Source organism: Poecile atricapillus, chromosome 12 (assembly GCF_030490865.1).
Source record: "Poecile atricapillus isolate bPoeAtr1 chromosome 12, bPoeAtr1.hap1, whole genome shotgun sequence".
NCBI classification, from domain to species: Eukaryota; Metazoa; Chordata; class Aves; order Passeriformes; family Paridae; genus Poecile; species Poecile atricapillus.
This window is the reverse complement of record NC_081260.1, coordinates 920,795-944,662: the sequence shown is the minus strand read 5'-3', so window position 1 is coordinate 944,662 and position 23,868 is coordinate 920,795. Positions and strand designations below refer to the sequence as shown.

Here is a 23,868-nt window from a genome sequence, read left to right as displayed (position 1 = left end):
AGCCCTTTTCAACACAGCACGAGGCTCTGGAGAGTAGCTGGCTGTGGGCAGAACAGGGCCTGCCCCTGCTCCCAGGCTGCCACGCCAGATTCCAGCTCCTTCCTCTGTCCCCCAGCCCTGAGCTTCCCAGGTCCGGCCTCGGTAGCCACCGGGGGCTCCTGATTATAACAGCAGACAAAGAGCTGGGCTCTGACCGCAGCGCTGCATCTGACAGCCTGTGCCTGGGGACGCTGCGAACGCTGCTGGCAGTCCTGCGGTGGCCAGGCTGTGTGGGGGGCTCGAGGCCCCCCAGGAACTGGTGGCTGGAATGGGCAGCAATGCCCAGCCTCAGGCATCGCCCCCAGGCTCCCGGCTGCTGCTGCTCTGCCAGCTGAGAAGCCCCCGTGGAGGCTCCAGGTGGCCTTGGCTTGGACAAGACAAGGTGGCCAAGGAAGGTCCAGTTGGGAGCAGAGGTGGAGCAGGAGCATGGAGGGGGCTGAGGCAAGGAGGGACATGGGGGCTGAACCGGCCCCACATCTCCCACAGGCACCGAGTGGGCAGGAGTGTGTCCCAGCGTGTCCCAGCGTGTGTCCCAGGGGCGTTCCCCTGCTTCTCCCTCCTGTCTCTGCAGCGGGAGCTTGGGGTTTGCCAGAGCTCTGCCGTGTGCAGAGCGGAAGGTGCCACCTCTGCGGCAGCTGTGCTCAAACGAAGCTGCTATTGTAACACTGGCCAGGGCACACGTACACACAGCTGCCTGCCAGGAGGACATCTGCCTCTGCTCACCCTTCAGCTTGGCCTCGCTCCTGCCCTTTGGGGCCCTTCATGTCCCCCCGCGAGGTTTTCGGTGTGCTGGCTGTGCTGGAACTCGACCACGTGTCCCCCAGCTCTGGGATGCTGATTTGGGGCTGGGAACCCGATCCCCTGGTGCAGGGTTCCTGCACGGTGCCTGCTTCCCACCTGGTGTCACCGACATCCCACCCGAACGTGTCACCGTGGGAGCTGCGGGGTGCCAGCGGGGACAAAGTCATCGGGGGACACGGGGATTTCCCCCGCTCCTCTCCAGCAGCTACAGGCAGGGACCCGCCATCTCTCGGAGACCCTGAGTGTGACAACACAGCCCAAGTGAGCGGGCTCCCGCTCTGGAGGGTGACAAGGCTGGCGACAGCTCCCCCAGGATGTTCAGAGCCGCAGGTATCGGTGTCCCAGCGCTGTCTCCGAGCTGATGTGAGGAGCGCTGGGTAACGCCACAGGGACCCCCGAGCCACGGAGGGCCCCGGCCGCCCACGGCCCCGGGAACGGCCCCGCTGCGGGACGAGGGTCCCGACTACAGCATCTCGGCAGAATCTCCAGCTCAGGTTGTGCCGTGCTGGATACGGCATCTCCATGGAAACCCCCGGCTCGGGCGGTGCGGGCTTGGGAGATGCCATCTCCACGGAAACCGCTGCGGCGCCCGGATGCAGCCGGGATGCGCCGGGCACCGGGTACCGCGGCGGGAGGAACGGGCTGTGAGCGGTGCGGGGCGATGGGGGCTGACACACACGGGGAGCCGGGACCTCCCCCCTCCAGCAGGCACGGGACAGGCTGGGGAGAGCATTCCTGAGGCTGCCGTTCCAACCCCAGCCTTGCCTCCCCTGCCCCGTTTGTCCCGCACTGTGCCGGGCTGAGCCTCTCCTCTCCGTCCGGTCGGGGGTTGGTGCTCAGCCCCGCTCCCACCCCCGGGAGTGGAGCTCAGGCTCGTTCTGGGGAGCACCGTTTCCAGCCCATGGGGGCTGGAGGTGTTCAGGGACACGGAAATTCCCTGATCCTAATGAGCGAAGGTAAGGGACGCCAGGGATCCACCCCAGGGATCCACCCCAGGGATCCACCCCAGGGATCCAGGGGTGCTCCGTGATGGCCCCAGTGATTGCACTCACATCCTGAGCTTGGGAAGCCAGAGGAACAAGATTTTAGCTGCAGAAGCAGCCCAGACGAAATATTTTACAGGTTATTTATAGCCTGCATTAAAAAAAAGATAACAAGAAACAAAACAAAAAAAAATCCCCAACCGCCCCAAAAAACAGCGACCAAAAGCCTTTTGTTTGTTGATTTTAAATCTGCCTTTTACTCCATCCCGCTGCCCCCGGCCTCCCGGGGCGCCGGGTGCAGGAGCCCGGCTGCACCGGCAGCTCCCGGCCCTCGCTCTCGGCTGTGTCCCCGTCCCGGGGGACCTCGCGGTGGCCGTGCCCGTCCTCAGCCCCGGGGCAGCGCGGCCGGCCCTGCCCCGCTGCGCTCCGCCCGTGAGCCGGCCCGGGCCCGGATTAGCCCCCGCTCCCCGCTGGCACCGGGAGCAGAGCGGCCGCCCTCGCCGCGGCTCCGGCTCCGTAAGCCCGGCTTTGACGTAGCCCGGAAAGTAGGCCAGTAAGAGCAACCGCAGCCGCTCGCGGCTCTCGGGGGACGGGCGCTGGGGCGGCCGAGGGAGAGCTGCGCGCTCGCACCGCGGCCCCGCCGCTCCCGGGGCGGCCACAACGGGGATTTGTCCGCCTTCTCCTCCGCTCCGCACCGGCCCTGGCAGCCTGCGGCCGGCCCTGCTGTCGCGGGGAGAGCCACGATCAGGCCGGGGAAGTCCCCGCAGGGATCCACCCCGGCCCGCAGCCGTGCCAGCTTCCCGGGCCGTTTGTGTCCCCTCGCGAAGGGCTCTCGCCCCCTTCCCCGCAGCCCTGGGAGCTGCCAGTCGGCATCCCTGGCATCCCCCTTTCCCGCGGCAGACCTGAAATGGGTTATTAATCTAAAAACCCCAAGCTCCTGTGCCCAGTAAATACATTCCTGGCAGAGGAGTCAGAGGGACAAGCGTTGCGGCGATGTGGGGACTCCAGAGGAGCCCGGAGGGGCCGGGATGTCAGCACCAGTGGTTCCCCCCGCACCAGGGTCCCTCCTGCTCAACCCGGCAGCTCATGCTAATGCTGTCCCCATTTATTTCTGAAGCATCTCTGGATACTGGAAGCCCCGGTTCAAGCCAGTCCAGTCCTGTGCTGCCGTTCCTCACAAGATGAGGCAGATCCAGATGTGTGGCTACAGCTGTTCCCTCCCACGCTGAGCATCGCCCACACTCAGGCTGCCAAACCCACCAGCTCTGTGTGAGGCAGGGATCCACGCAGGGATCTGCACCTCGGCAGGTCCTGTCGCTGCTCCCGGTGACCCGGTGACAGCTGCAGAGCTGCTCGCTGCAGGTCTGAGCTGGTGTCACAGCCGCCGGCCTCGGTCCTCTGCGCGTTCTGCCCCTCAGGACTGCCCTGCTGCCACCACCCCCTTCCCGGCCCTGGAGGAGCGGCGCATCGGAGCTGGGGAGGTCCCAGCTCGGGCTGGGGCAGGGCCAGTGCCCCCCTCCTAAGGGACACAGGTGACATCAGGCACAGCAGCATCCTTTGCCCTGGGGTGAGCCACATTCGGGGGCTGAAGGCATGTCCGGGGTTCCCTCTCGCGGGTCCTGCTGAGCCCGGGCCAGCTCTGCTGTGACAGGTCCCCCCGAGCCTTCCCAGCCCGGGAACCCCGAGCACCCCGGGGCAGGAGCTGAGCAGCGGGCTGGGTGCCGGGACAGCCCCTCGTGTCCAGCCAAGCCCTGTCCGCTTAGGGAGGAGGAAGGCAGAGCCATTGGCCAGGGCAGGCGAGGGAGAGCCCCCAAAGAGGGACAGGGACAGCGGTGCCGCAGGGATCTCCTGGCCTCGGTCGCCGGGGGGGCTCTGGGGGGCTGCAGGCAGGTGGAGGGGCTGGCAGGGGACGCTGCCTTCGCCTGCTCAGAGCGCTTCACCTTTTACTAAAACAAACACGAACCCCCCTGCCCTTCACGACATCCCCGGGGCGAAGGTTTCCCATGGCAGATGGACGCAGGCTCTGCTGGGGCCACCAGCCCGGAGAGAGGCTCTCGGCGTCACGGCACGGAAATGCTCAAATGCTCTCCGCTTCCTTTCGTTTTTTTTTCCCCAGGCAACACAAGCGCGGCCCCATCACGGGCCAGCCCCGTCTGACCCCCCCGCCCCGGGCGGGTTCTTCTGGTGCTGCAGGGGCCGGAGGCTCTCGGGATGGGTCCCCGGCAAAGCCCCGACACCCACGGCCCCCGGCCCCACGGCAGCCCGCGGTCCCCTCCCAGCCCAGGAGGAGCCAGCAGAGGCCGGAGCCCGGAGGCAGCCGCAGGATGGCCGCGGTCAGCACGGGGGGTGCCCGTGGTCAGCACCGGGGGGTGCCCGCGGTCAGCACCGGGGGGTGCCCGTGGTCAGCACCGGGGGGTGCCCGTGGTCAGCACCGGGCGTGCCCCCGGTCAGCACGGGAGATGCCCGCACCCCGGCCCCACAGAACGACCCCCGGGCCCCGGCCTGAGCCAGCTGCAAGGGAGAAGGGGGCTCTGGGCACAGGCCGTGCCGGGGCGGGTGCAGTGCCAAGGTGGGAGGAGGCGTCCTTGACACGAGGGCCGCGTTTCCTGGGATCAGCAGCAGCTCCAGCTCCTGCGCTGGGGCCGGGAAATGTTTCTGCAACCGGCGCTAAGCACAGCCCACGTTGTAAGCGCGGGGAGAGGCCTGGAGGGATCCCTGCCCGGTCCGTAAGGCTCTGGCACATCTCTCCACTTGTGCTGGATGCACCAACAACCCCTGAGAGGCACCTCACTGCCACACTCTGAGGGGTGGCTGGGCAAGAGCAGGGGCTTGCAGGTGGGCAGCAGGAGTGGGGGCTGCCCGTGGACAGAGCCAACTCCCAGCATGTGCAGAGAAGCAGCAGCACCTGACAGGTGCCATTTCCAGGTAATGAAGTTTATTAGAGCTGAGAAGGTACCTTGGGAGTGCAAGAAACAGTTGGCTGAGAAACACCCCCCCAGCCAGGCTTAGCATGACAAGGTGGGGAGAAAGCCCCTTTGGCCAAGATTTAAAAATCGATATAGGTACAAAAATGGGGATATAAAAGATAAAGGCACAGGACAGGATGTTGGCAGCTATTCCAGACCCTCCCCATGCTCCCAGATGTGCCCCACTATGAGCTCTTGACCAAGATCTCACCCTCAGCTCAGCCAGAGTACCTGACCCTGCATGGGCCCCAAGGACAGGATGGAGGGCACCTAGCCCCAGACACTGCCAAGGCAGCCATGCAGACAGCACAGGAGGGGCAGCCTTAGGTTTTATTGCAGAGAAAGAGGTAGAAGGCACTGGAAAGAACCAGGGGCTGCTCCTGGTTCTTCTGCTTGTTCCAGTTGGAGCCCCCACAGACAGACAGAGGTCTCTCTGCAGACACAGGGCTACCGTGTTCTGCAGTGCTGCGCCTTCTCCCGAGGCACAGCCTTCTTCCCTGGTACAGCCTTCTTCCCTGGTACAGCCTTCTTCTCTGGTACAGCCTTCTTCCCTGGTACAGCCTTCTTCCCTGGCACAGCCTTCCCCCCAGCCACAGCCTCCTCCCCGAGCCTGGTCCCGCTGCCAGGGGCCGTGTCAGGGACATCCTCGGCTGAGATGGGCTGGATGATGTGGCCGGTGCGGGTGATGACTCGAGGGGCTGTCAGCTTCTGGAAGGCGCGCTGAGTGTTCCACGTGGGGCCCACGGGTGTCCGCATGCTCCGCTCAAACTGCTGGTGCCGCTCAAAGGGGAAGGGCAGCTCGCTGACCTGTGGGGACACCGCAGGGGTCATGGCTCTGAGCCACCCAGCCCAGCTTTTCCAGCCCAACGACCACTACTTCCCACTTGTCCAGTACCCACTCACACTTCTGCTTCCCCTTCTGCTGCCGTCAGAGCTCAAGAGAGCTGGAACCACCACCACCACCAAGGGAGCAGCCCCGTACATCCCTCCTCCTTCAATTCTGAATTTTAAACTGGAACCTGAGCACTGGGAAGGGATTACAGGCAGGGATCGTGGATGTCTTGGGAAGGGATCACAGGAATGCCCCAGGCTCGCCCAGGTGCTGGAGAGAGAGCAGGAGTGCCCCACCTGATGTGCTGCCGCATGGATGTTGCGCTTCTCGCTCATGATGACGTGGGGCATGAACTGGTCCTTCCGTGGAGGTGCTGGCGGTGGCTTGATCAGGAACCTGCGGGCAAGTGAGGGGTGAGAGCTGGCACGGGGCTGGGCACATCCCTGAGCTCTCCCCCACTCACCTCCTGACCTTCCTGGCGCTGGGTTTGAGCCCTGTGCCGCCCCACTCGCCCCAGCCCGGCAGCACCAGGTTCACCGGCTGCGGCTTCGCCTCCTCCTCTGCCTTGCGCTTCTCCCGGCGGAAGTCGGCGACCACATCGTCCCCAGCAAAGGCCTCCGTGATCATCCCACGCTGCTCCATGCCACCCTCCTGCACAAGGACAAGGCAGAGAGGGTTTAAGGGTTATTGGGGGAACTGGGAGAGACTCGGACAAACTGGGAGGCACTGGGAGAGGGTTTGTGGGTACTGGAGAGAGTGAGAACGGGGTAAAAGTTCCTGGGCATTGCTGCTGGAGGTTTGGGGTTACTATAAGGGGGTTTAGGAGTACTGGGAGTTACAAGTTTGGGGCTTCTAGTTACTGGGAGGAGGTTTAGAGTTACTGGTTTGAGGTTACTGGGAGTTACTGAAAGGAGGTTTGGGGTTACTGGAATGGAGTTTAGGGTTACCAGGAGAGGGTTTGGAGTTACTGGGACTTAATGTTTTGGGTATTACTGGATGGGTGTTTTGGGTACTGGGGAGCACAGAGAAGGCTCGTCCTGCTCACCTCCTCCTCCAGGACCACAGGCAGGCTGGGGCAATCCATCTCCTGGGGCTTCCCGTCCAGCAAAGCCTCCAGGCTGATCATCTTCCTCTTGGCTGGTGTTTTCTTGGCATGTCTGTCCCCAGCTCTGCCTTCCTCCTGCTGCTGTGCTTGCTTCCCTGCTCTCGGGGCTACCAGCTTCTCCTGCTCCAAGGAGCTCTCCACAAGCTCCTCCTTGGCCAGACTCTCCACATCCTCCATGGTCTGCACGCGGCGCAGCTGCTCCGAGAGCAGGAGCTGCTCCTGGGCCTGTGCGGGTGGCTCCAGCCCTGTGCTCACCAGCTCCTCAGCACAGGCTGGGGACACTGGGCTGTCCCCCAGTTCCTCAGCACAGGCTGGGGACACTGGGTTGTCCCTCAGTTCCTCAGCACAAGCTGGGGACACTGGGTTGTCCCTCAGTTCCTCAGCACAGGCTGGGGGCACTGGGTTGTCCCCCAGGTCCTTGGCACCAGCCTCAGCCTCATCAGCACCTACATGTTGAGGGTAGAAATGGTCACTCCACAGGGCAGAGAATAAGGACAGCTGTGTGGAATCAGACAAAAGCTGTCCCCAGATCCCCCTTCCTTTGTCCAGCCCCACAGCACTCCCAGCCCACCCAGCTCGAGCCCTTGAACTCCTCACCATGCTCCTCACCGAGCCCCTCGGGGCTCCCTGTCCGCTCCCGTCGCTTCTGCTCAAAGTCCTGCAGCAGAGCTTCCTCCTCCGACAGCTCCTCCTCCTCCTCCTCATCCTTGTTCTCCATGGCACCAGGCACTGTGTCATCTCTTGGACCCTCCTGTGCCTCAGGCTCTGGGGCTGGGCCACTGGGCTTGCCCAGCATCCAGGGGTTAGCCCCGCTGGCCCCGCTTGGCACGGGCAGGGCCGTGGTGTCCTCCTCGGGCACCTCACACAGCTCCTCCTCGGGCGGCTCCACCCGCACCTTCTGCATCAGCTCCTTGTTCCTGGCCAGCTGCTCCTGCATGGCCTTGCGGGCCTGGGGGGCAGCCAGAGGCTCTAACACAGGGCAGAGACAACATTCCCAACCTTCCCTGCTCACCTCAGGGGCACCCACCTTCCCTGCCTCCCCCCTTCCCCAGGCTGAGGACCCTGTTGTAGCATTGCAATGTATAAATGGGCTTATAAGAGATAGAGAGACTTTATACCACGTCTTGGAGGGATAGGACAAGGGGGAATGGCACTGACAGAAAACAGGGACAGATGGGATATTGGGAAGAAATTGTTCCCTGTCAGGCTGGGGAGGCCCTGGCAGAGATTGCCCAGAGGAGCTGTGGCTGCCCCATCCTCAGAAATGTTCAAGGTCAGGTTGGCTGGGGCTTGGAGCAACCTGGGGTAGTTGAAAGTGTCCCTGCCCACGGCAGAGGGGTGAAACTGGATGAACTTTAAGGTCCCTTCCCACAAAGCCCTTCTGTGGCTCCATCTCACCTCGAGGTCATACTTAGCCATAATGGCCCTGGATCGGGCCCATTTTCCCTTGTTCTGGTGCTTGAGGCTCATCCGCTCCTGGGGGAAGAGAAGCGTCACACAGAGCTCCCCAAGAAGCAGGGTCCTCCTGAGGGCTGGGACAGAGGTGCCAAGGCAGCACCTGCATCCTGAGCTGCTCCAGCTCCTCCAGCCGTGCCAAGGCGGCCGCAGGGTCCGATTTGTGCAGCTGCTCAAACTCCTTCAGGGCCTGGCGCCTGCGGCTCTTCTTGAGCACGCGGTGGTACCTGCGGCACAGGGGCGGCTCAGGAACAGCTCTGGGGCGGCTCAGGGACAGGCCACGGGTGAGGTGGGGCAGCCCAGCCCTCCCAGCACAGGCACAGCCTCACTTCTTGCTCTTGATCCGCTTTGTTCGCCGAGCCTTGGCCTCGTAGTAGGACTGCACTGCCCGCGCCTTCTGCAGCTCTGCACGCCGGCGCTGCGCCTGCCAGGGAGCACAGGGTGAGGGGTGGGGAGCACGGGGGGAGGGGTGGGGAGCACGGGGTGAGGGGTGGGGAGCACAGGGTGAGGGGTGGGGAGCACGGGGGGAGGGATGGGGAGCACGGGGGGAGGGAAGGGGAGCATGGGGGGAGGGGTGGGGAACACGGGGGGAGGGATGGGGAGCACGGGGGGAGGGAAGGGGAGCATGGGGTGAGGGATGGGGCCAAGGAAGAAGCCCCCAGGGCCCAGCAGGGTGAAGCCTCACCTCCTCCAAACTCATGGCCTGCAGTGATGCCATCTCCTCCGGTGTCAGCAGTGGATCTGTGACAGGCTGCTGTGTCTTGTGGAGCAATCCAAAGATCTCCTGCTCCAGTGGAGTTCGTGCCTGTTGGGATGATGTGGCAAGAGGATGAGGAGAACTGCAAGGGGCAGTGCCCATCCATTCTCACTGCCCCCAGGTGGGTGTGTGGAAGGCCTGGGGAAGCGTCCCCGCCTTGGGGGACTGGGTGGTCACAGCCTCACCACAGGTGCCACACCACAGCCCCTGGGCACCCTCCCAGCCACACGGGCAGCTGGGGGCAGGTGATTCCTCCCACGTTACAGAAATGGCCTCAGCTGCCAGGCAGCACTGGCCAGGTGGCACCACACAGAGCACGGAGCAGGAGCTCCAGGCCATGCAATGCCATGTCCCTCCAAAACAGAAAGGGACCTTTGGGCAGATCAGTGTGACAGGTTTGCTGGGAGTCCTGCAGAGGCTGCCCCTCCCTCACCTGGGCATCTGACAACCCCCAGGGATGGCAGTGGCTTCCTGCCAGCAGCACAACCCTAACTTGCATTCAAAACCAAACACATCCCTGTTGTAAGGATTGTTCCCAGGCACGCAGGACTTGGCAAACCAATCCCCCCTGCTCAGCCCTTGGGACACTCCCACGTGTCCTGTCCTGAGAGGCTACAAGGAGCAGAGGAGACAGAGCAGGCTCCAAACCCTCTGCTCACACCTTACCTGGCCTGTCCCAGATGGAATTTACACACCTCACTGTGTGAGGAACACAGACTGCCCTTCCAACCTTCCTGAGCTCAGCCCCAGGCTGGGCCTTCCTCACCTCCATCACTGCCCCCAGCACAGCCAGCAGACATCGACCTGCCCCACCGATCCTGGAGCCACCCTGAGCCACCCTGAGCCACCCCCCCTGCAGTGGCCACCTTCCATGCCGAGGTGACTCTCTCCAGAGGGGTGACGGTGGCGATGTCCTGCCGCAGGGGGAACACCAGCTGCTCCGCACGCCGGTTCTGCAGCACCACCTGCTGCCACTTGCCCACGTCCTTCGAGGTGGTGACGTAGGCGGCCTCCCTCACCACCTGGAGGGCAGAGAAAGGCGATGCCGGCATCAGGGAGGGGCAGGGGGTCCTGGGGGCTCAGCTCAGACCCCCTTGGCTCCCTGCACTCACCCTCTTGGCCTCCTCTTTGCTCAACGGCAGCTCCACCGCCGCCTTCCTCTTCACTCTGACCAGCTCCTTCCTCACGCTGCCCAGCTTGGATTTGGGATGGATGGGCTGCAGCAGCTCCGACAGATCCAGCTTTTCCCCAGCACCTAGGCAGGGGTGTGGCAGTGGCCGCTGAGGGAGCTGTCCCGGCCCTCACGGGGGTCTCGGCGGGCAGCCCTGCCCTGGCTCACCTTTGCAGGTAACGTTGAACTCGGACACCTGCCCGCTCGCCTCCGAGCGCTCCGCCAGCCTCCGCCTGCGAGAGAGGGACACAAAACAGCCCCGAGGGTTCCTCGTGTGCCGCGGCTGCTCCGGAGGCTCTGGGGCCGGGAAGGGTCCCAGCTGCCCCGCTGCCAGCGCAGCCCCGGGGCCGGGCAGCGGGAGCCCGGGCCCGCACTCACCGCTTCCGTCCGGACAGGGCGCTGATCGCCTCCAGGAGCCGCCGGTGCCGCCGCTCGCCATCCTCCTGCCACGGCACACGCGCTCACAGCCCCGGCCCCGCGGGGATGGTCCCAGCGCCCGCTCCCGCCCGCTCCCCGGTGCCCCCGCGGCACCGCCCGGCCGGCTCCCGGGCCCGACATCCCCGCCCGGGCCACGCCGTCCACCGCTGCGCCCATCCCGGCCAGGAGAGCGCCCGGAGCCCTGCAAACAGCGGTGGAGGCCGCCCGGAGAGCCCGTCGCGTTCTTTCCGGCCCCGCTCACCCCCTCCTCGCTGTCGCTGCCGCTCCCGGCCGCCGCCGCTGCCGGGTCCTGCTCCGCCATGGCTCCGCACGCCGGTACTGCCGCAAAGCGCCACCGAGTGTCGCGCCGAGCCCTCGCGCCCTGCCGCAAAGCGCGTCCGCGTGACGTCCGGGTTGCCATGGCAGCGTGCCCGGCGGGCGGGGCGGGAGAACTGGTGGGGACCGAGGGGGGCCCGGGGGAAAGCGGAGCGCGGACTCCGCCGTGCCCGCCTCGGACAGCGCCCCCGGGACGGCTCTGGCTCTCCCGGAGCGGCCCCGGTTCGCCGGGCAGCGGGGGCCGGAGCAGCTGCTGACCCTCGTGCGTGCCCCAGCCCCGGCGATTCCAGCGCTCGCTGTTTTCTCCCGGGACGCGCCGGTGCCGCGGGCTCGGCACGGAGCTCCCGCACCTACGGCTCCTCCCGCCCGGCCGGATCCGGCTCTTGGGAGCATTTCTGGGGCTGGCGGGGTTCAGGGCATCGCTATAGCGAGCACACGGAGCTCAGGGCAGTGCCCGTCACTGCGCCCGCAGCACCCGTCCGTGTCCCCTCCTCCTGCACACCGGCCCGGGCACCGGCGGCTCGGGGCAGGGGCTGCCGCAGGGACGGCGGTAACGAGCTGTTCCCTCGCGTCTCCGTAGCAACAACCGCGGGAAAACTTGTGTATTTTCCGCTGGGGTTTGACGCTCCGGGCCCCGCCGCCGCTGGCAGCCGCGTCCCGGGGGGAGCGCTGTGTGTGGGAGCGGTGCGGTGCCAGGGATGGACGGGATCCCGACCCCAGTGCCTGGCTGTGCAAAACCGTGTCAAAACTATTGTGCGGAACGGGGCCATGTCCGTGCGCTCCCCGCGGCGCTGGGGCTCGGCAGCCCGCTCCTTGTGGGCACCCGGTGCGAGAAAACGAAAAAGAGGAACGGGAGGCGGCGCCGGTCGTGCCCCGCCGGGGATGCACCGGAAGGTGTGGCGGGAGCCGCCGGGGCGGGGCGGGGCGGGGCGGGGCCGGGCCGGGCCGGGCCAAACCGGGGCCCCACCGGAGCCGCACCGCGCCCAGCCCCGCCCCCGCCACGTGCCGCGCCCCGCCCCGCCCCTCCCTCCCTTGTCCGCACCGGGGCGGGGCCGAGCGCGCGGAGTGGCAGCGGGCACGGCCAATGGACCCGCGAGAAGCGGCGGGGAGGGAGGAGTCTCCGCGGAATGACAGCGCTGACAACCAATGGAGCGGCGAGAAGCGGCAGGGTGGGAGGATCTGCTGAGGAGTGACAGCGCACGCACCCAATGGCAAGGCGGGGAGCCGGGGGGCGGGGCGGAGGGCGCGGCGGGGCCAATGGCCGCGGCGGCTCCGCCCCGTTGGGCCGCGGGGCGTGGCGGCCCCTCCCGGCGCGGAGGGAGCGACCGGCGCGGCCCGAGCGGCACCGGCAGAGGGTGAGCGGCGGCGCGGGCCCCTCCCGTCCCCTCCCCTCCCGTCTCCTCTCTGGCCCTTCCCTTCCGCTCTCTCCCCGCCGGGTACCGCCACGCCCGCAGAGCCGGGGCTGCCCTGCCCTGCCCTGTGTGGCCCGGCCCTGCCGCGTCCCCTCCCGGTGCGGAGCCGCCCCGCCGCCCCCTCCCGCCCAGCCCAGGGGTTTCCTGCCCGCGCCCCGCGCCCCTCCCTGGCGGATTCCCACGGCAGCGCCCCTCCCGGGCGCGGGGTTTCCATGGCGACGGCGGCCGCCGCCCCCCGCGCCGGTGCCGCCGCCGCCCCGGTGCTGACCGAGCCCTCTCCCCGTTGCCTCTCCCGCAGCCGCCGGCCCACCCCAGCCCAGCGCGGCCCCGCGGGGCCCCGATGATGCCGGGCGTGCGGGCGGCGGAGCAGCAGCAGCAGCAGCAGCAGCGCCCGAGCGTGCGGCCGCCGCTGCCGCCCCAGTGACGGCCCCGCCATGTCGGTGATGGTGGCGAGGAAGAAGGTGGTTCGGAAATGGGAGAAGCTGCCGGGCAGGAACACCTTCTGCTGCGACGGCCGGATCATGATGGCCCGGCAGAAGGGCATCTTCTACCTGACGCTCTTCCTCATCCTCGGCACCTGCGCCCTCTTCTTCGCCTTCGAGTGAGTTCCCCGGGGACCCCGCGGGACGGGGATGGGGACGGGCCCGTGTGCCCGAGGCCCTCGGGCCGGGAGGGGAGCCCGGCTCGGTGCAGCCCGGCAGAGAGTGGCTCTCCCTGTCCAGATCTGCTTCCTCACCCTCGGCAGACCGAGCCTGGAGGTTCTGGGGAGAACGGGCCCTGCTGGAGCCGTGCCGGAGGATGATGCTGGCCCTGTTTCCCCGTGGGCCACCTTCTGTCCGGGGCTTGGCAGTCCCGAGTGTTCCTGCCCAGGGTAGCAGGGTGTGAGGGCACTGCTGCTGCTGCAGCCCCCACATCACCCCCAGCGGGAGCTGACCCCAGCTGGAGCAAGGAGAGAGCTTGGGGGTCCTGCCAGTGTGAGCTGCCCCCAGGCTGCACTGCAGATAGAGCCACGCTGGTGTTTGGGAAGGATCCGACCACCCCTTACATCACCTCGGCAGCCTAAAGACCTTCAGCCAAAACCTTTGATCCTGCTGAAAAAGAGGGGTCTGCCCCCTCCCCTCAGCTCCTCCTGGGAGTTGAGTTGGCCTTAGACTAATTCTAAAATCAAAAAACAAGCAGAAAGGGAAAAGCCTGTGTTTGTCCAGGCCGATGCTGTGGGAGGGGGCAGGACACCCCTGTTGCCTGGCTAGAGGACGAGCTTGGATCAGCTAACAACTGCAAAACTTCCCTGTCTCGGTCTCCATGGGCATGTTTGTGTTCTGGGGCAGCAGAAGGGCTGAAACAGGGTTGGGTAACACAAAAGCTCGCAAAGCCAAGAGGAACGAGTGGAGGACCTGCGCTCTGGCTAAGCCCTGGCTATTCCTGCAGTTTCAAGAAGCCCTCGGCCCAGATGCTGTCCTCCTCAGCATCGTTCCTAAGCCAGGAAACTTGTTTCCACATTCCCTGGCCCAGTGTGTTTCTCCCTGGTTCCCTGCCCAAATTATCTGTGACTCAGTCTGAATTCCGAGATACCAAGTGACACCACTCTTGGTTTGATGTTTGGGGCTTTTTCCGCCTGAAAAATGGGGCTGAGCCTTCCTGCCTTACAGGAGGAACTAATAGGCGTTGCTGCTCCAGAAACGCTCATTGCTGCACCAGAAACACTGATTTGAGGGATAATTGCTCTGGCTCCCTGTGGATCCTGTCCGTAGCAGGAGAGTGAACCACATCCCGCTCTGCCGTGGTTGCGCTACGCAGAGTGAGCCAGGGCTGTTTTCCAGACCCAGGCTGTGGTCAGGAACGTGACTGGAAATTCCTTGAGAAGCCCCTTTCCGTGCTCTGGCAGGCCTGTGGAGGGGTCGCTGGCACCAAGACATCCAGGCCTTGACCTGGAGGGTGGGCTCTGTGGGGGGAATGCTGCTGGGAACAGAATAATCTCTGAATTTTAGTTAAATCATCTGAGGGAGATAAGGAGAAGTGTGGGAAAATCGAAATACCCATTTGATTCTTTCAGTGCAGAACACCTCAGTGTTTTTTTTTTTTTGTTTGGAAGAGAGTGGGCTGTTTTGAACTTGTTTGGGGATTTTTGAATTTGGGATAGGGATGAAATGTTGCCTTCCCAGCTGGAAACACTCCCCAAGGTCTCTGTTTCACTGATCAGGCCGAGATAAGCAGCTTGGCTGCTCAGGAGCCCTGCATGTGTAGGGAGCTTTCGGTGAGGATCTCAGCCTTGATCTTTCACCGTGCTGTCCGTTTGTCTCAGTGTTTGGCTGATTCTTTAGTGTTTGCATGGGAATTCCTGGTTTCCCCTTGAAGTTGGTGTGTGGGTTGGGAGCGCGGCAGCCGGCGGTGGGTGGAGGAGCCCTTCCCTCGCTGCCTGCTCCCTGCAGGCTGCCTGTGCCGTGTGCTGCTCCATTCAGCTGAATCACTTGCGCAGTGACACCTTGTCTGAGCACGGCTCGGGCTGCCCAGAGCCAGCATCTGGCTGGCTGCTCGCCCTGCGCCGGGCTGGGCTCCATCCCCGTGCTCCAGTTACAGCCAAGGACGGTGGGGACTGGTACCCGCGTCAGGAGAAAAGCCACTGCTGTCCCTTCCCAGCCCTGGAGCGATGGCCTCGCTCACGGGGCTGCTGCTGCTGCTGCTGCTGTTTTCCTCTGAGTTTCTCCAGTGCTGCTCCTCGGTGGCCACAGGCTGAGCCAGCTCTGCCCTGTGGGTGGGAATTTGTGTGTGTTGATCCCCCAAACCTCAGCGCTGTGTTCTGGGACTGGGGAAATCTCTCCATCCAGGAGCAAACAGGAGCCAGAGGCTGGCAGAACTCAGCGCTGTGCCTGACATCCGACTCCTCCCTCCTAGATAAGGCACAGGGACAGAGCTGTGCTGGCTCCCGGGAACGGCTCTGCAGCGACCGACCCGAGTCCTCTGCCCAAGGACACCTCTCTCACCACAGCTCCCACGGCTTGGGGCTGCTCACTGCAGAGTCCCAGACCTGTGTTTGACTGGGTCTGCTCCGTAACATATCCCATAAAATACAGTTTCACATCCTCTTGGCATTATTTCAGACTCCTAATGGTGTTTCAGCCCTGTGGTTGGCCACTTAGCTGTGTGCTGTCTGCTTGAGGTGTTCCAGCATGAGGAGAAGACCAGATAAAGCACTTGTAAAAAATCCCTTTAGGAACTGGGATGATGGAATGCAGTGCCTGCTCTCAGGCTGGGAGTTCCCTTTGCAGTTCCTGTCTCTCCTGAAGTGAGTTCCACACTCAGCTGAAGGGAATGGGATTTCTTTTGTCTCTGACTTTTCAGCACAAAACTTGACATCTGTAAATGTTAAAGGCATGATAGCATCAGCAACACCGGCTGCTCACGGGAAGGGGCTGCTCTTGGATTTTCCAGTGCACAGGCACGTTTGTCACTTTGGTTTTCCTCGTTTCTTAGCTTTGTAGAGATGAAAATGTCTCTGTTTTCTGATGAGTTGAGAACACGTACACTGCCCATTGTGTGACTGTATTTTTTAGTTGTGATTTCCAAAGCCCAGAGACCCAAGACTCACAGAGGGGCCTCTGAGCTGGCATAACCTCTGGTTAGATCTGTGTAAAACATGGTCAAAACTTACATGTGAGTGTTAACGTGAGTTTTCAGGTGGTTTTTAATAATTGTAATTTCTCTCAATAGAAGTCAACTTTTTGGTGTCCAGAGTTCAGCTTGTTTTGTTCCTATTTCTGCGGGAAGTGCTACTCCTGGGGTTTGGATTGACCTTTTTTTCATATGTGGGCTCCTTCTCAGGAGATGACTTCACCCTCCCTGCAGCCTCCACGTCCCCTGTGGCACCTCCATTCCTGGGCAGACCTTGGGGTGATTTGCCTGTGCGGAGATTTGAGATTTTAACCGGGAAAAGAGCAGTAAGATCGGCATTACACGTCTGTGTCACGTGTCAGAAACACACGGGGTGCGCTGTGGCACTGCCAGCAGATGGGGAGAGGTTCCAGGGAGAGCTCCAGCCCTGCCTGGTGCTGCTGGGAAGGGGCAGGACACAGCGTTGTGGTGTGGGCAGGTTTGAGAGCAGCTGCAGTGCCCTGCTGAGGGTCAGGTGCTGGGGAAGGACACGGCTCTGCTGGCACTCAGGCCAGGCACACACTGGGGCTGTGCTGGGCTCAGGAAGGTTAAACAGGTGACATGTGGGTGAGTGGCACTGCGGAGCTCGTGCTGAGCCCTGCCTGGGAGAGGCACTGCCCTGTGGCCATGGCTGCAGGCCCTGTCAGCAGGGCTGGCATGGTGGCTTTCCCCTTCCTCCAGAGCTTTGCTCAGTGTGCTGATTACAACAGACCTTCCCACAAGCACCGTTCCTCCTGGCACCTCCCAGCTGCTTCTCCCCCTGCTCCCCATTCCAATGATCTCTTTGTTCAGCCTTCCTGCCCCCAGCCCACCCCACTGTGATGATGACTTGTGATAGTGCTGTTATTGTCTGCTTTTTGGTGACAAAATGCTCCAGAGCACAGATACGGTGCTGGGAGTGGGGGAGCAGCATCCTCACATGCCAACAGAGCATCTCTGTGGGCTCTGAGCTCTCCCAGACAAAAGATCTTTAAACGTCTGTTCCTGAGCAGTGAAATCGCCTTCGAGACAAGGCTCAGACTGAAGTTACCCCAGTGCTGGTGAGTACCTGAGGACCAGGTCAGGACCTTGTGTGGCTGCATTCCCTGCCGTGGCCGTGTTCCCTGGAAGTCACTGAGGAGCGAGGCCGGGTTGGCACAGCGGAGGGGGAGGCACATGGTGGCAATGCAGTTCCACTGTGGTGGGAGCTCCTCTGGCTCTCACCTCTGCCCTCACCTGCAAGGGGCCACAGAAGGCAGCCCAGCTAAGGGGGCTCATGGCTCACAGCACAGCTCATGGATCCATGTTTAAACCCACAATGTTCATGTTGTCACAGCAGTTCCAAAAGCTCTTGTATCAGCTGCACAAGGGTCAGGCTGCAGCCCTTTGGGGCACACAGTGTCCAGCTTTTCAAAGAAGAATCACAGAATCATTTAGGGTGGAAAAGACCCCCAAGACCATTGAACTCAACCTGTGACTGGTCACCACCTTGTCACCCAGCCCAGAACACTGAGTGCCACATCCACTTGTTCCTTGGACACCTCCAGGAGTGGGGACTCCACACCTCCCTGGGAAGCCCCTTCCAGTACCTGACAGCCCTTTCCATGGAGAAATTTCTCCTGATGTCCATCCTGAACCTCCCCTGGCACAGGTTGAGGCTGTGTCCTCTTGTCCTGTCACTGATTGTTTGGGAGAAGAGGCTGACCTGCACCTAAATCCATGTTCTGTGTTCCTAACCCCATATTTCTACCCCAAATGGGCTCCAAGGTTTTTGTTTACTTGCTGACTGCCTGGCAGCTGTCCCTGGACTTTGCCCCTGCACAGGGAGTGCAGAGTTATCTTGGGCTGCCTGAAGATGATAAGCTCTGCCCTGCAGTTCTTGGGCTGTGGGCAGGGCTGGGCATGGAGACGTTGTTTTGGAGAACAGCAGAGTGTGCAGTGTCTGAAATGAAGGATGTTTGTATAGGGGCCGGGCCCTGTGTGTTGCTGTGGGCTCCTGGTGTTGCAGCTGTGACTGGAGTGTGCTGTAGCTTCAGTGTGCAGCCCTTCTGTCCCTGTCCCACATGGGGGACAGTACTGGAGTCAGGCAATGGCCCAGGAAATGTTCCTGCAGCGGGCCTGTGTGCTGCCAGCTGGAGCTGGGGTCTGCATTGTGTTTGGGGAACCTGTGGTGGGAATGCTGTCCAGAACGAAATTGTGCTGTGGAGGTGATGGAAATGGCCTCGCTCGGGATGGCAGCCCCTGCAGGGAGGATAATCCCTGGCCCCTCACAGCCATAGCCTGGTGCTCCCATGGAGAGTGACTGTGGAGCAGCAGGAGCCTGCTTGGATCCAGCCCTCAGCAGCAGGGATAAAGGGTGGATCCTAGAAAGCCTGGGTGCCCAGCTGCATCAGGAGGCTGGGGAAGGGAGGAGTGGTGAGACATGGCACAAGTGGTGGGATTTGGGTGGGGTTTCCCTTATGCCGTAGCAAAGCTCCATAGGTCCAGGTCTAAGCAGTGCTGCAGAGTGCCCGGGCTCTGGTGCTGTGGCAGGTGATGAGCTCTGACTCACGGTCTGTGTCCGCAGGTGCCGGTACCTGGCTGTGCAGCTGTCCCCAGCCATCCCCGTGTTTGCAGCCGTTCTCTTCCTGTTCGCCATGGCCACGCTGCTGCGGACGAGCTTCAGCGACCCTGGCGTCATCCCGAGGGCCCTGCCCGACGAGGCAGCCTTCATTGAGATGGAGATCGGTGAGTGTGGAGCGGCCAGGCTGCTGAGGGCTGGAGAAGCCTCTCTATTATTGCACATTTCTAGGTTACAATCCCTGCAGAGCTTACCTTCCTGGCTGGACCTCCAAAAGTGAGGATTGCCCCAATCTGCTGGCTCACTGTCCTTGGCCGAGTCTCAAGAAGGCGGCACGATGTACCTGCGTCCCTCTCTGGGAGCTGCTTTCTCTCCCAAAGCCGTGTACAAACTCAGTTTGCTTTTGAGAAGGGGTGCAGAAAGCTTGGCATGGTCCCCTTGATCCTTCAGGGAGAGAGGAGGTTTGGTGCATGCAGGTGATAACACCCAGCCCACTCTCAACATGCCCATGAAAGCTCTGGCATCCCTTTTCCTGCCTCCAAGCTGCCAGGTTGGCTCTGGCCCGCGCGAGCGGAGCTGCAGCCTCGGGCTCTGGAGCCAGCGGGCTCGGATCCCGCCGGTGGGAAAGCAGGGAGGCGAGCTGTCATTCAGGCCCGTCATGCCGGAGCAGCAGGTCCCATGTGTGCCCGGTTCTCTCTGGCAGAGGCCACCAACGGGACGGTGCCGCAGGGTCAGCGCCCGCCCCCGCGCATCAAGAACTTCCAGATCAACAACCAGATCGTGAAGCTCAAGTACTGCTACACGTGCAAGATCTTCCGGCCGCCGCGCGCCTCGCACTGCAGCATCTGCGACAACTGCGTGGGTGAGTGCGGCTCGGGCTGGCCTGCCCCACGCACGGGGACAGGGACAGGGACAGGGACAGGGACACACCGCGGCCACCTGTGGGCACCTCTGGGCCGGGGCAGTGTCCAGGCTGCCTCATCTTGCACTTGAGGAGCTTGAGGTCTGCTCAGAACCTGGGGCCAGGTGGTTTCTCTTTGCCAGGACTTTGGCAATAACCGAGTCCAGCTGCTCTGTGTACACGTGCGGCCCATTTTTGAGTTCTGCTGGACTCTGGCCGTGCAGGACTGGGGGGTTCCAGTGCACAGTTGTGTCTCAGGTGACAGCAGCTCCATCAGCACAGAGGTTGTGCCGTTCCCTGGGATGCCCTGGTTGTTGTCCTCCTTCTGTGTCCTCCTAACATGCTCAGCATCGGTGCCCCAGACAGAAATCCCATCCTTTTGGACCCCTTTCCTCCTCTTCAGATTCCCAACCTTCATATGTTTATGCAGTTTCTTGAACCTTCTCCTGATTATTCCAGGGTAAGAACTTGGGGACACCCAGGCTTTCATCTAACCCACATGCTGTGGTTGTTGTACCCCAGGGAGAGAAGACACATGAGGGGTCAAATTCAAATTCTCTCTTAATGTGCAAAATGACTCATTATAAAACAATTTTGGACTTTGACCTCTTGAGAGGAGGCCAGGATATGGGGTCCTGACTGAGCAGAGGGTTGAACTTGGCAGTTTGTGTCAGCCTGGGGGATTTCTGAGGTGGGAGCACAGGAGCAAGGCTCTGGAGGTGGGCAGGACCGTGCCAGGGCAGTGCTGATCTTCATCTTGGCTTCCCCAGAGCGCTTTGACCATCACTGTCCCTGGGTGGGCAACTGCGTGGGAAAGAGGAACTACCGCTACTTCTACCTCTTCATCCTCTCGCTCTCCCTCCTCACCATCTACATCTTCACCTTCAACATCGTCTACGTAGCACTGAGTGAGTCTGTCTGGAGAGCTGGGAGGGAGCGGGGCTGCAGATGGTGCTGTGAAACCAGAGTGATGGAGTGGGAAAGGGAACTGGACCCAGGGGGATGTTCCAGATGGAAAAAAACTCTTTTTCTGTTGCAGAATCTCTGAAGATTGGGTTTCTGAACACATTGAAGGAAACCCCAGGGACATATCCTTCCATGGTCCTGAGGATTTGACTCCTCCAAAACTGGGGGTTAGTGGGAGCTGTGCTGTGGAGTGGCTGCCTAGGCCACTCTGAGTCTTTCCAGCATTTTCCCCTGGATGACAATGTGGGGAGCAGTTTCTTTGCTTTGGGGAGGAGAATAAAACAGAAAACAGTGGCTAGGAGAGGCAGAGAGGGTGGTGTTTGTGGGGCAGTAACAGGTGGGCTGGGCCTGCTCTCGGGCTGTTCCCAGTCCTTAACTGTTCTCACTGTACTGGAGGTGCTCATCTGTTTCTTCACGCTGTGGTCGGTGGTGGGGTTAACTGGGTTCCACACCTTCCTGGTGGCACTGAATCAGACAACCAACGAAGACGTAAGTAGAGCCTTCCTCTTCCTCTGAGCTGTCGCCATTTCTCAGTGTGTCGAGGCTGTGCACAGCACAGGGATCTGGGGGCTGGGGCAGGGTGTCCTTGCAGTAAACCTGAGCTTGTGCCCAACTATTTCAGATTAAGGGGTCGTGGACTGGCAAGAACCGTGTGCAGAATCCCTACAGCCACGGCAACATCGTGAAGAACTGCTGCGAGGTGCTCTGTGGGCCCCTGCCCCCCAGGTGAGCTCTTGGGGGGCAGCCTTGACCTTTGTCTTCCACCAGCCCTTCTGCTGGGCAGAGAGGAGGGGTCTGGGGACACGGGGGTCTCTGATGGCGTGGCTGTGTTCTTGCAGTGTCCTGGACAGACGGGGCATCCTGCAGCAGGAGGAGAGCACAGCTCAGGAGGGGTCGTGCCTGCGGGGACCCGGCACGCAGGAACCCCCGGCCACGCAGGGCCCTGGGCAGGCCCAGGAGGGTGGCATGAAGCAGCAGGATGGCAGCATTCCTCTCCCCAGTGCTGTGAGTGATCCCCTTGGGAGCTGGAGGGGCTCTGGGACAGTGAGAGAAGGCTGAAAGTGGGACTTGGGAAGGACAAAACGATAGGAGGGGGCAATGTGAGAGGCTGCTGCTGAAAAGCTTGCTTGCTCTGACCCTGGAAACCAGCGTGTCTTGGTTTCCTTGGATTTCCTCAGAGGAGATCACAGCTGGCTGCGGTTTTGGAGATCAGTCCTGCCATGAGAGCACTCGGGAGCTGTTGCCCATGGAGTTCAGCGGGGCTGGGGAGGGCTGGGAGGTTGCAGACATCTTGTTCTGGTGCTGTGTGTGAGCTGCAGGGCTGTCCCTGGGATCTCCATCCTTGGAGAAAGCAGTTGTGGCCCTGAGCAGCCTGCTCTATGTTTGAAATTAGTCCTGCTTTAAGGACACAGTTTGACAGGGGACCTCCAGCATGCCCTTCCCATCTGAATTATTCCATGAATGTGGTGAGAAATGGCTCGGCTTGGGCATGAGCTGCCCTTCTCTGGTGGACACAGTGCAGACACTTTTGCTGGAGCAGTCCAGTGCTCCAGCTCTTCCTGAAGCTGCTGTTCTGCCTCTTGGCTGGCCCCTGGCTTTGGTTTCTCCTTTTCCCAAGGCCAGCTGAGAGCGCTGCCCGTGGAGGAGCGCTGGGGCTGCGGGCTCGGGCTCTGTGCCAGGGCTGTCCCTGCAGGTCACCGTGTCCCCTCTCTCTCTCCAGGTCCCTGCACCGTCCGTGGCTGACACCGAGAAGCCAGAGGAGAAGCAGCGAACGCCTGGGGAGCTCCCGGTGCCCCCCCCGGACGCTGGGCGAGCGGAGCACTAGCATCTGCTTGGAAGGGAGAACTTTGTTGTTTTGTCTAATCAAAGCTGGAAGTGGTGGAGGAGAGGAGAAGGGCTGGATGGCAGGCACCCGATTCCCCATGGCCATTTTGCTTTAGTCATTACTCTCGGCGGTGACACGGGACGGCGAGCGCGGGTGGCACGCCCTGGGCACCGCGGGCACTGCACAGCAGGGCTGCCTGGGGCCGGGCCTCTGGCTCTGCGGGCTGTCCTGGGCACTCCATCCCGCCTCAGGGCTGGGGCTGTCCCTCTGCCCGGCCCAGCCTGCTCCCTCCTGCTGAGGAATCCCCGAGGAAGGGGAAAGCAATGGTGGCAGCAATGTCCTCGCTCCCCTCCTCCCTCCTTCCTCTCATCCGTCGCGTTGTTTCGTGGTTGGCGTGGCAAGGTTTGTCAGGAGACAGTTTGGTGGCCCAAGGACCCAAACAAGTGGGGAGGAGTTCTGCTGGCAGTGGTTTTTAGGTTTCTTCTTGTGTTCCTTTCCATGTGATGTGACAAGGCAGCAGCTATGATGGGACCCTCCCTCCCATCCTGCCCTGGCACTCACAGCACCCTGGGCTTGGAGGGAGGGAGAGGGCAGCTGGGCTGGGCTGAGCTGCCTGTGCCTCTGGCTCCTGGCTACTGCTGGGTGCCTGCACTGAGCCCTCCCCAGCTGTGGCACAGCAGCTGTGCAGAACCTCAGCCCCAATTCTGTGTTGTGTCATTGCACCCCCGTGTCCCCCCCTTGCCTTCCTCTGCTGTTCTCAGCCATCCCAGACTGGCTTTGGGAGCCTTGGATCTTCCCAGGATTGCACCAGCTGCCCGGGGCTGGGCCGTGTGCTGTCGGTCACTTCTGTCCTCAGCAGAGGGGGGGATGCTGGGGGAGCTCTGTGCCATGGCAGGGCTCCCCCCACTCCACAGTCCTCGTCCTGCACTGGCAGGAGCTTCACTCACACCTCTGGGATCCCCGCAGAGCTGGCTGGTGGAGGAGAGGCCATTCTGTGCCCTGGCAGCTCCGCAGCCCTGGCTGCAGCGCTGGGCACTGCTGTTCCTCCCCACGGGTGTGTGCTGGCTGCTGGGGGTGTCCTGCCTGGCCAGTCCCGTGTGTGTGTCCCTGGTGCTCCTGCCTGGCAGTGGGAAATGGCTGCTGCTCTGTCCCTGGCCTCCTGTGCCACCCAGCAGTGGTGAGGAGTGGGCACAGCCAGACCCTCCTCCTGCTGGAGCCTGGCCTGTGCCCCCTGTGCTCCTCCTGTGCCCCTCGTGCTCCTGACCCGGCCTGGCAGCGAGGGCTGTGCTGTGACCATGGCACTGCCCCCTCTCCCGGCTGAGAGGGCAGAGCTGCCACAGCTGTTCCCAGCTGGAATGTGGCAGGGAAGGAGCCCTGGCCGCTGCAGCCAGCACAGCCCCATCCCATTCCAGCCCCGTGGCAGTTGCCCCAACATGCTGCTGACCAAATCTGCAATTCGGTGCGAAAAAGTGTAATTTTTGGCTCTGCTGCTCCCTGTTTCAAGAGGTGTGTGGAGTGCTGCCTGCCAGGACCTGCCTGCACGGGTCAGGGTCTCCAGAAGGAAGGAAAGGGTTGGGTGAGGGTTGGATGTTCTTTATTTTTTTCTTATTATTATTTTTTTTAATTTTAAAACAATGAAGGAAACTTAATTGGTTTGAAAATGGCTGAGCTGTAGCCCCTGCGTGTCTGTGCTGCCCCAAGCCAGCTCCTCTTCC

General features: G+C 62.3%; 3 protein-coding genes across 3 annotated transcripts; 2 read left to right on the top strand and 1 right to left on the bottom strand.

Annotated features, from left to right (window-relative positions):
• Positions 1-801: 801 nt before the first annotated feature.
• Positions 802-4,329, top strand: LOC131583691 (basic proline-rich protein-like). Its single transcript, XM_058848087.1, has 4 exons — positions 802-1,101; positions 1,230-1,460; positions 2,213-2,368; positions 3,940-4,329. Exons 1-4 carry the CDS (start codon positions 802-804, stop codon positions 4,327-4,329), a joined length of 1,077 nt encoding a protein of 358 aa, XP_058704070.1.
• Positions 4,330-5,100: 771 nt separating this feature from the next.
• Positions 5,101-10,891, bottom strand: UTP14A (UTP14A small subunit processome component). The gene is made up of 14 exons (XM_058847575.1): positions 10,789-10,891; positions 10,488-10,552; positions 10,278-10,342; positions 10,051-10,193; positions 9,805-9,960; positions 8,867-8,986; positions 8,511-8,605; positions 8,285-8,408; positions 8,125-8,202; positions 7,324-7,675; positions 6,667-7,172; positions 6,085-6,272; positions 5,918-6,017; positions 5,101-5,596 (listed from the first exon to the last, which is right to left on the bottom strand). Exons 1-14 carry the CDS (start codon positions 10,846-10,848, stop codon positions 5,237-5,239), a joined length of 2,412 nt encoding a protein of 803 aa, XP_058703558.1. The 5' UTR covers positions 10,849-10,891; the 3' UTR covers positions 5,101-5,236.
• Positions 10,892-12,091: 1,200 nt separating this feature from the next.
• ZDHHC9 (zinc finger DHHC-type palmitoyltransferase 9) lies at positions 12,092-23,827 on the top strand. The gene is made up of 10 exons (XM_058847591.1): positions 12,092-12,217; positions 12,573-12,875; positions 18,468-18,628; positions 19,165-19,323; positions 20,133-20,270; positions 20,402-20,450; positions 20,715-20,817; positions 20,951-21,054; positions 21,168-21,333; positions 22,049-23,827. Exons 2-10 carry the CDS (start codon positions 12,709-12,711, stop codon positions 22,151-22,153), a joined length of 1,152 nt encoding a protein of 383 aa, XP_058703574.1. The 5' UTR covers positions 12,092-12,217; positions 12,573-12,708; the 3' UTR covers positions 22,154-23,827.
• Positions 23,828-23,868: the final 41 nt, after the last annotated feature.

Bases quoted from the DNA above. Each gene is read 5' to 3' on its own strand.
- LOC131583691 (XM_058848087.1), top strand. From the start codon at position 802: ATGTCCCCCCGCGAGGTTTTCGGTGTGCTGGCTGTGCTGGAACTCGAC. The intron at 1,102-1,229 runs GTGAGCGGGCTC...GTAACGCCACAG, and splicing joins AGTGTGACAACACAGCCCAA to GGACCCCCGAGCCACGGAGG. The intron at 2,369-3,939 runs GTAGGCCAGTAA...TTTTTTCCCCAG, and splicing joins GCTTTGACGTAGCCCGGAAA to GCAACACAAGCGCGGCCCCA.
- UTP14A (XM_058847575.1), bottom strand. From the start codon at position 10,848: ATGGCGGAGCAGGACCCGGCAGCGGCGGCGGCCGGGAGCGGCAGCGAC. The intron at 9,961-10,050 runs GTGAGTGCAGGG...TCTGCCCTCCAG, and splicing joins GCAAAGAGGAGGCCAAGAGG to GTGGTGAGGGAGGCCGCCTA. The intron at 6,273-6,666 runs GTGAGCAGGACG...GTCCTTGTGCAG, and splicing joins CTGTGGTCCTGGAGGAGGAG to GAGGGTGGCATGGAGCAGCG.
- ZDHHC9 (XM_058847591.1), top strand. From the start codon at position 12,709: ATGTCGGTGATGGTGGCGAGGAAGAAGGTGGTTCGGAAATGGGAGAAG. The intron at 20,271-20,401 runs GTGAGTCTGTCT...TTTCTGTTGCAG, and splicing joins CATCGTCTACGTAGCACTGA to AATCTCTGAAGATTGGGTTT. The intron at 20,451-20,714 runs ATATCCTTCCAT...AACTGTTCTCAC, and splicing joins TTGAAGGAAACCCCAGGGAC to TGTACTGGAGGTGCTCATCT.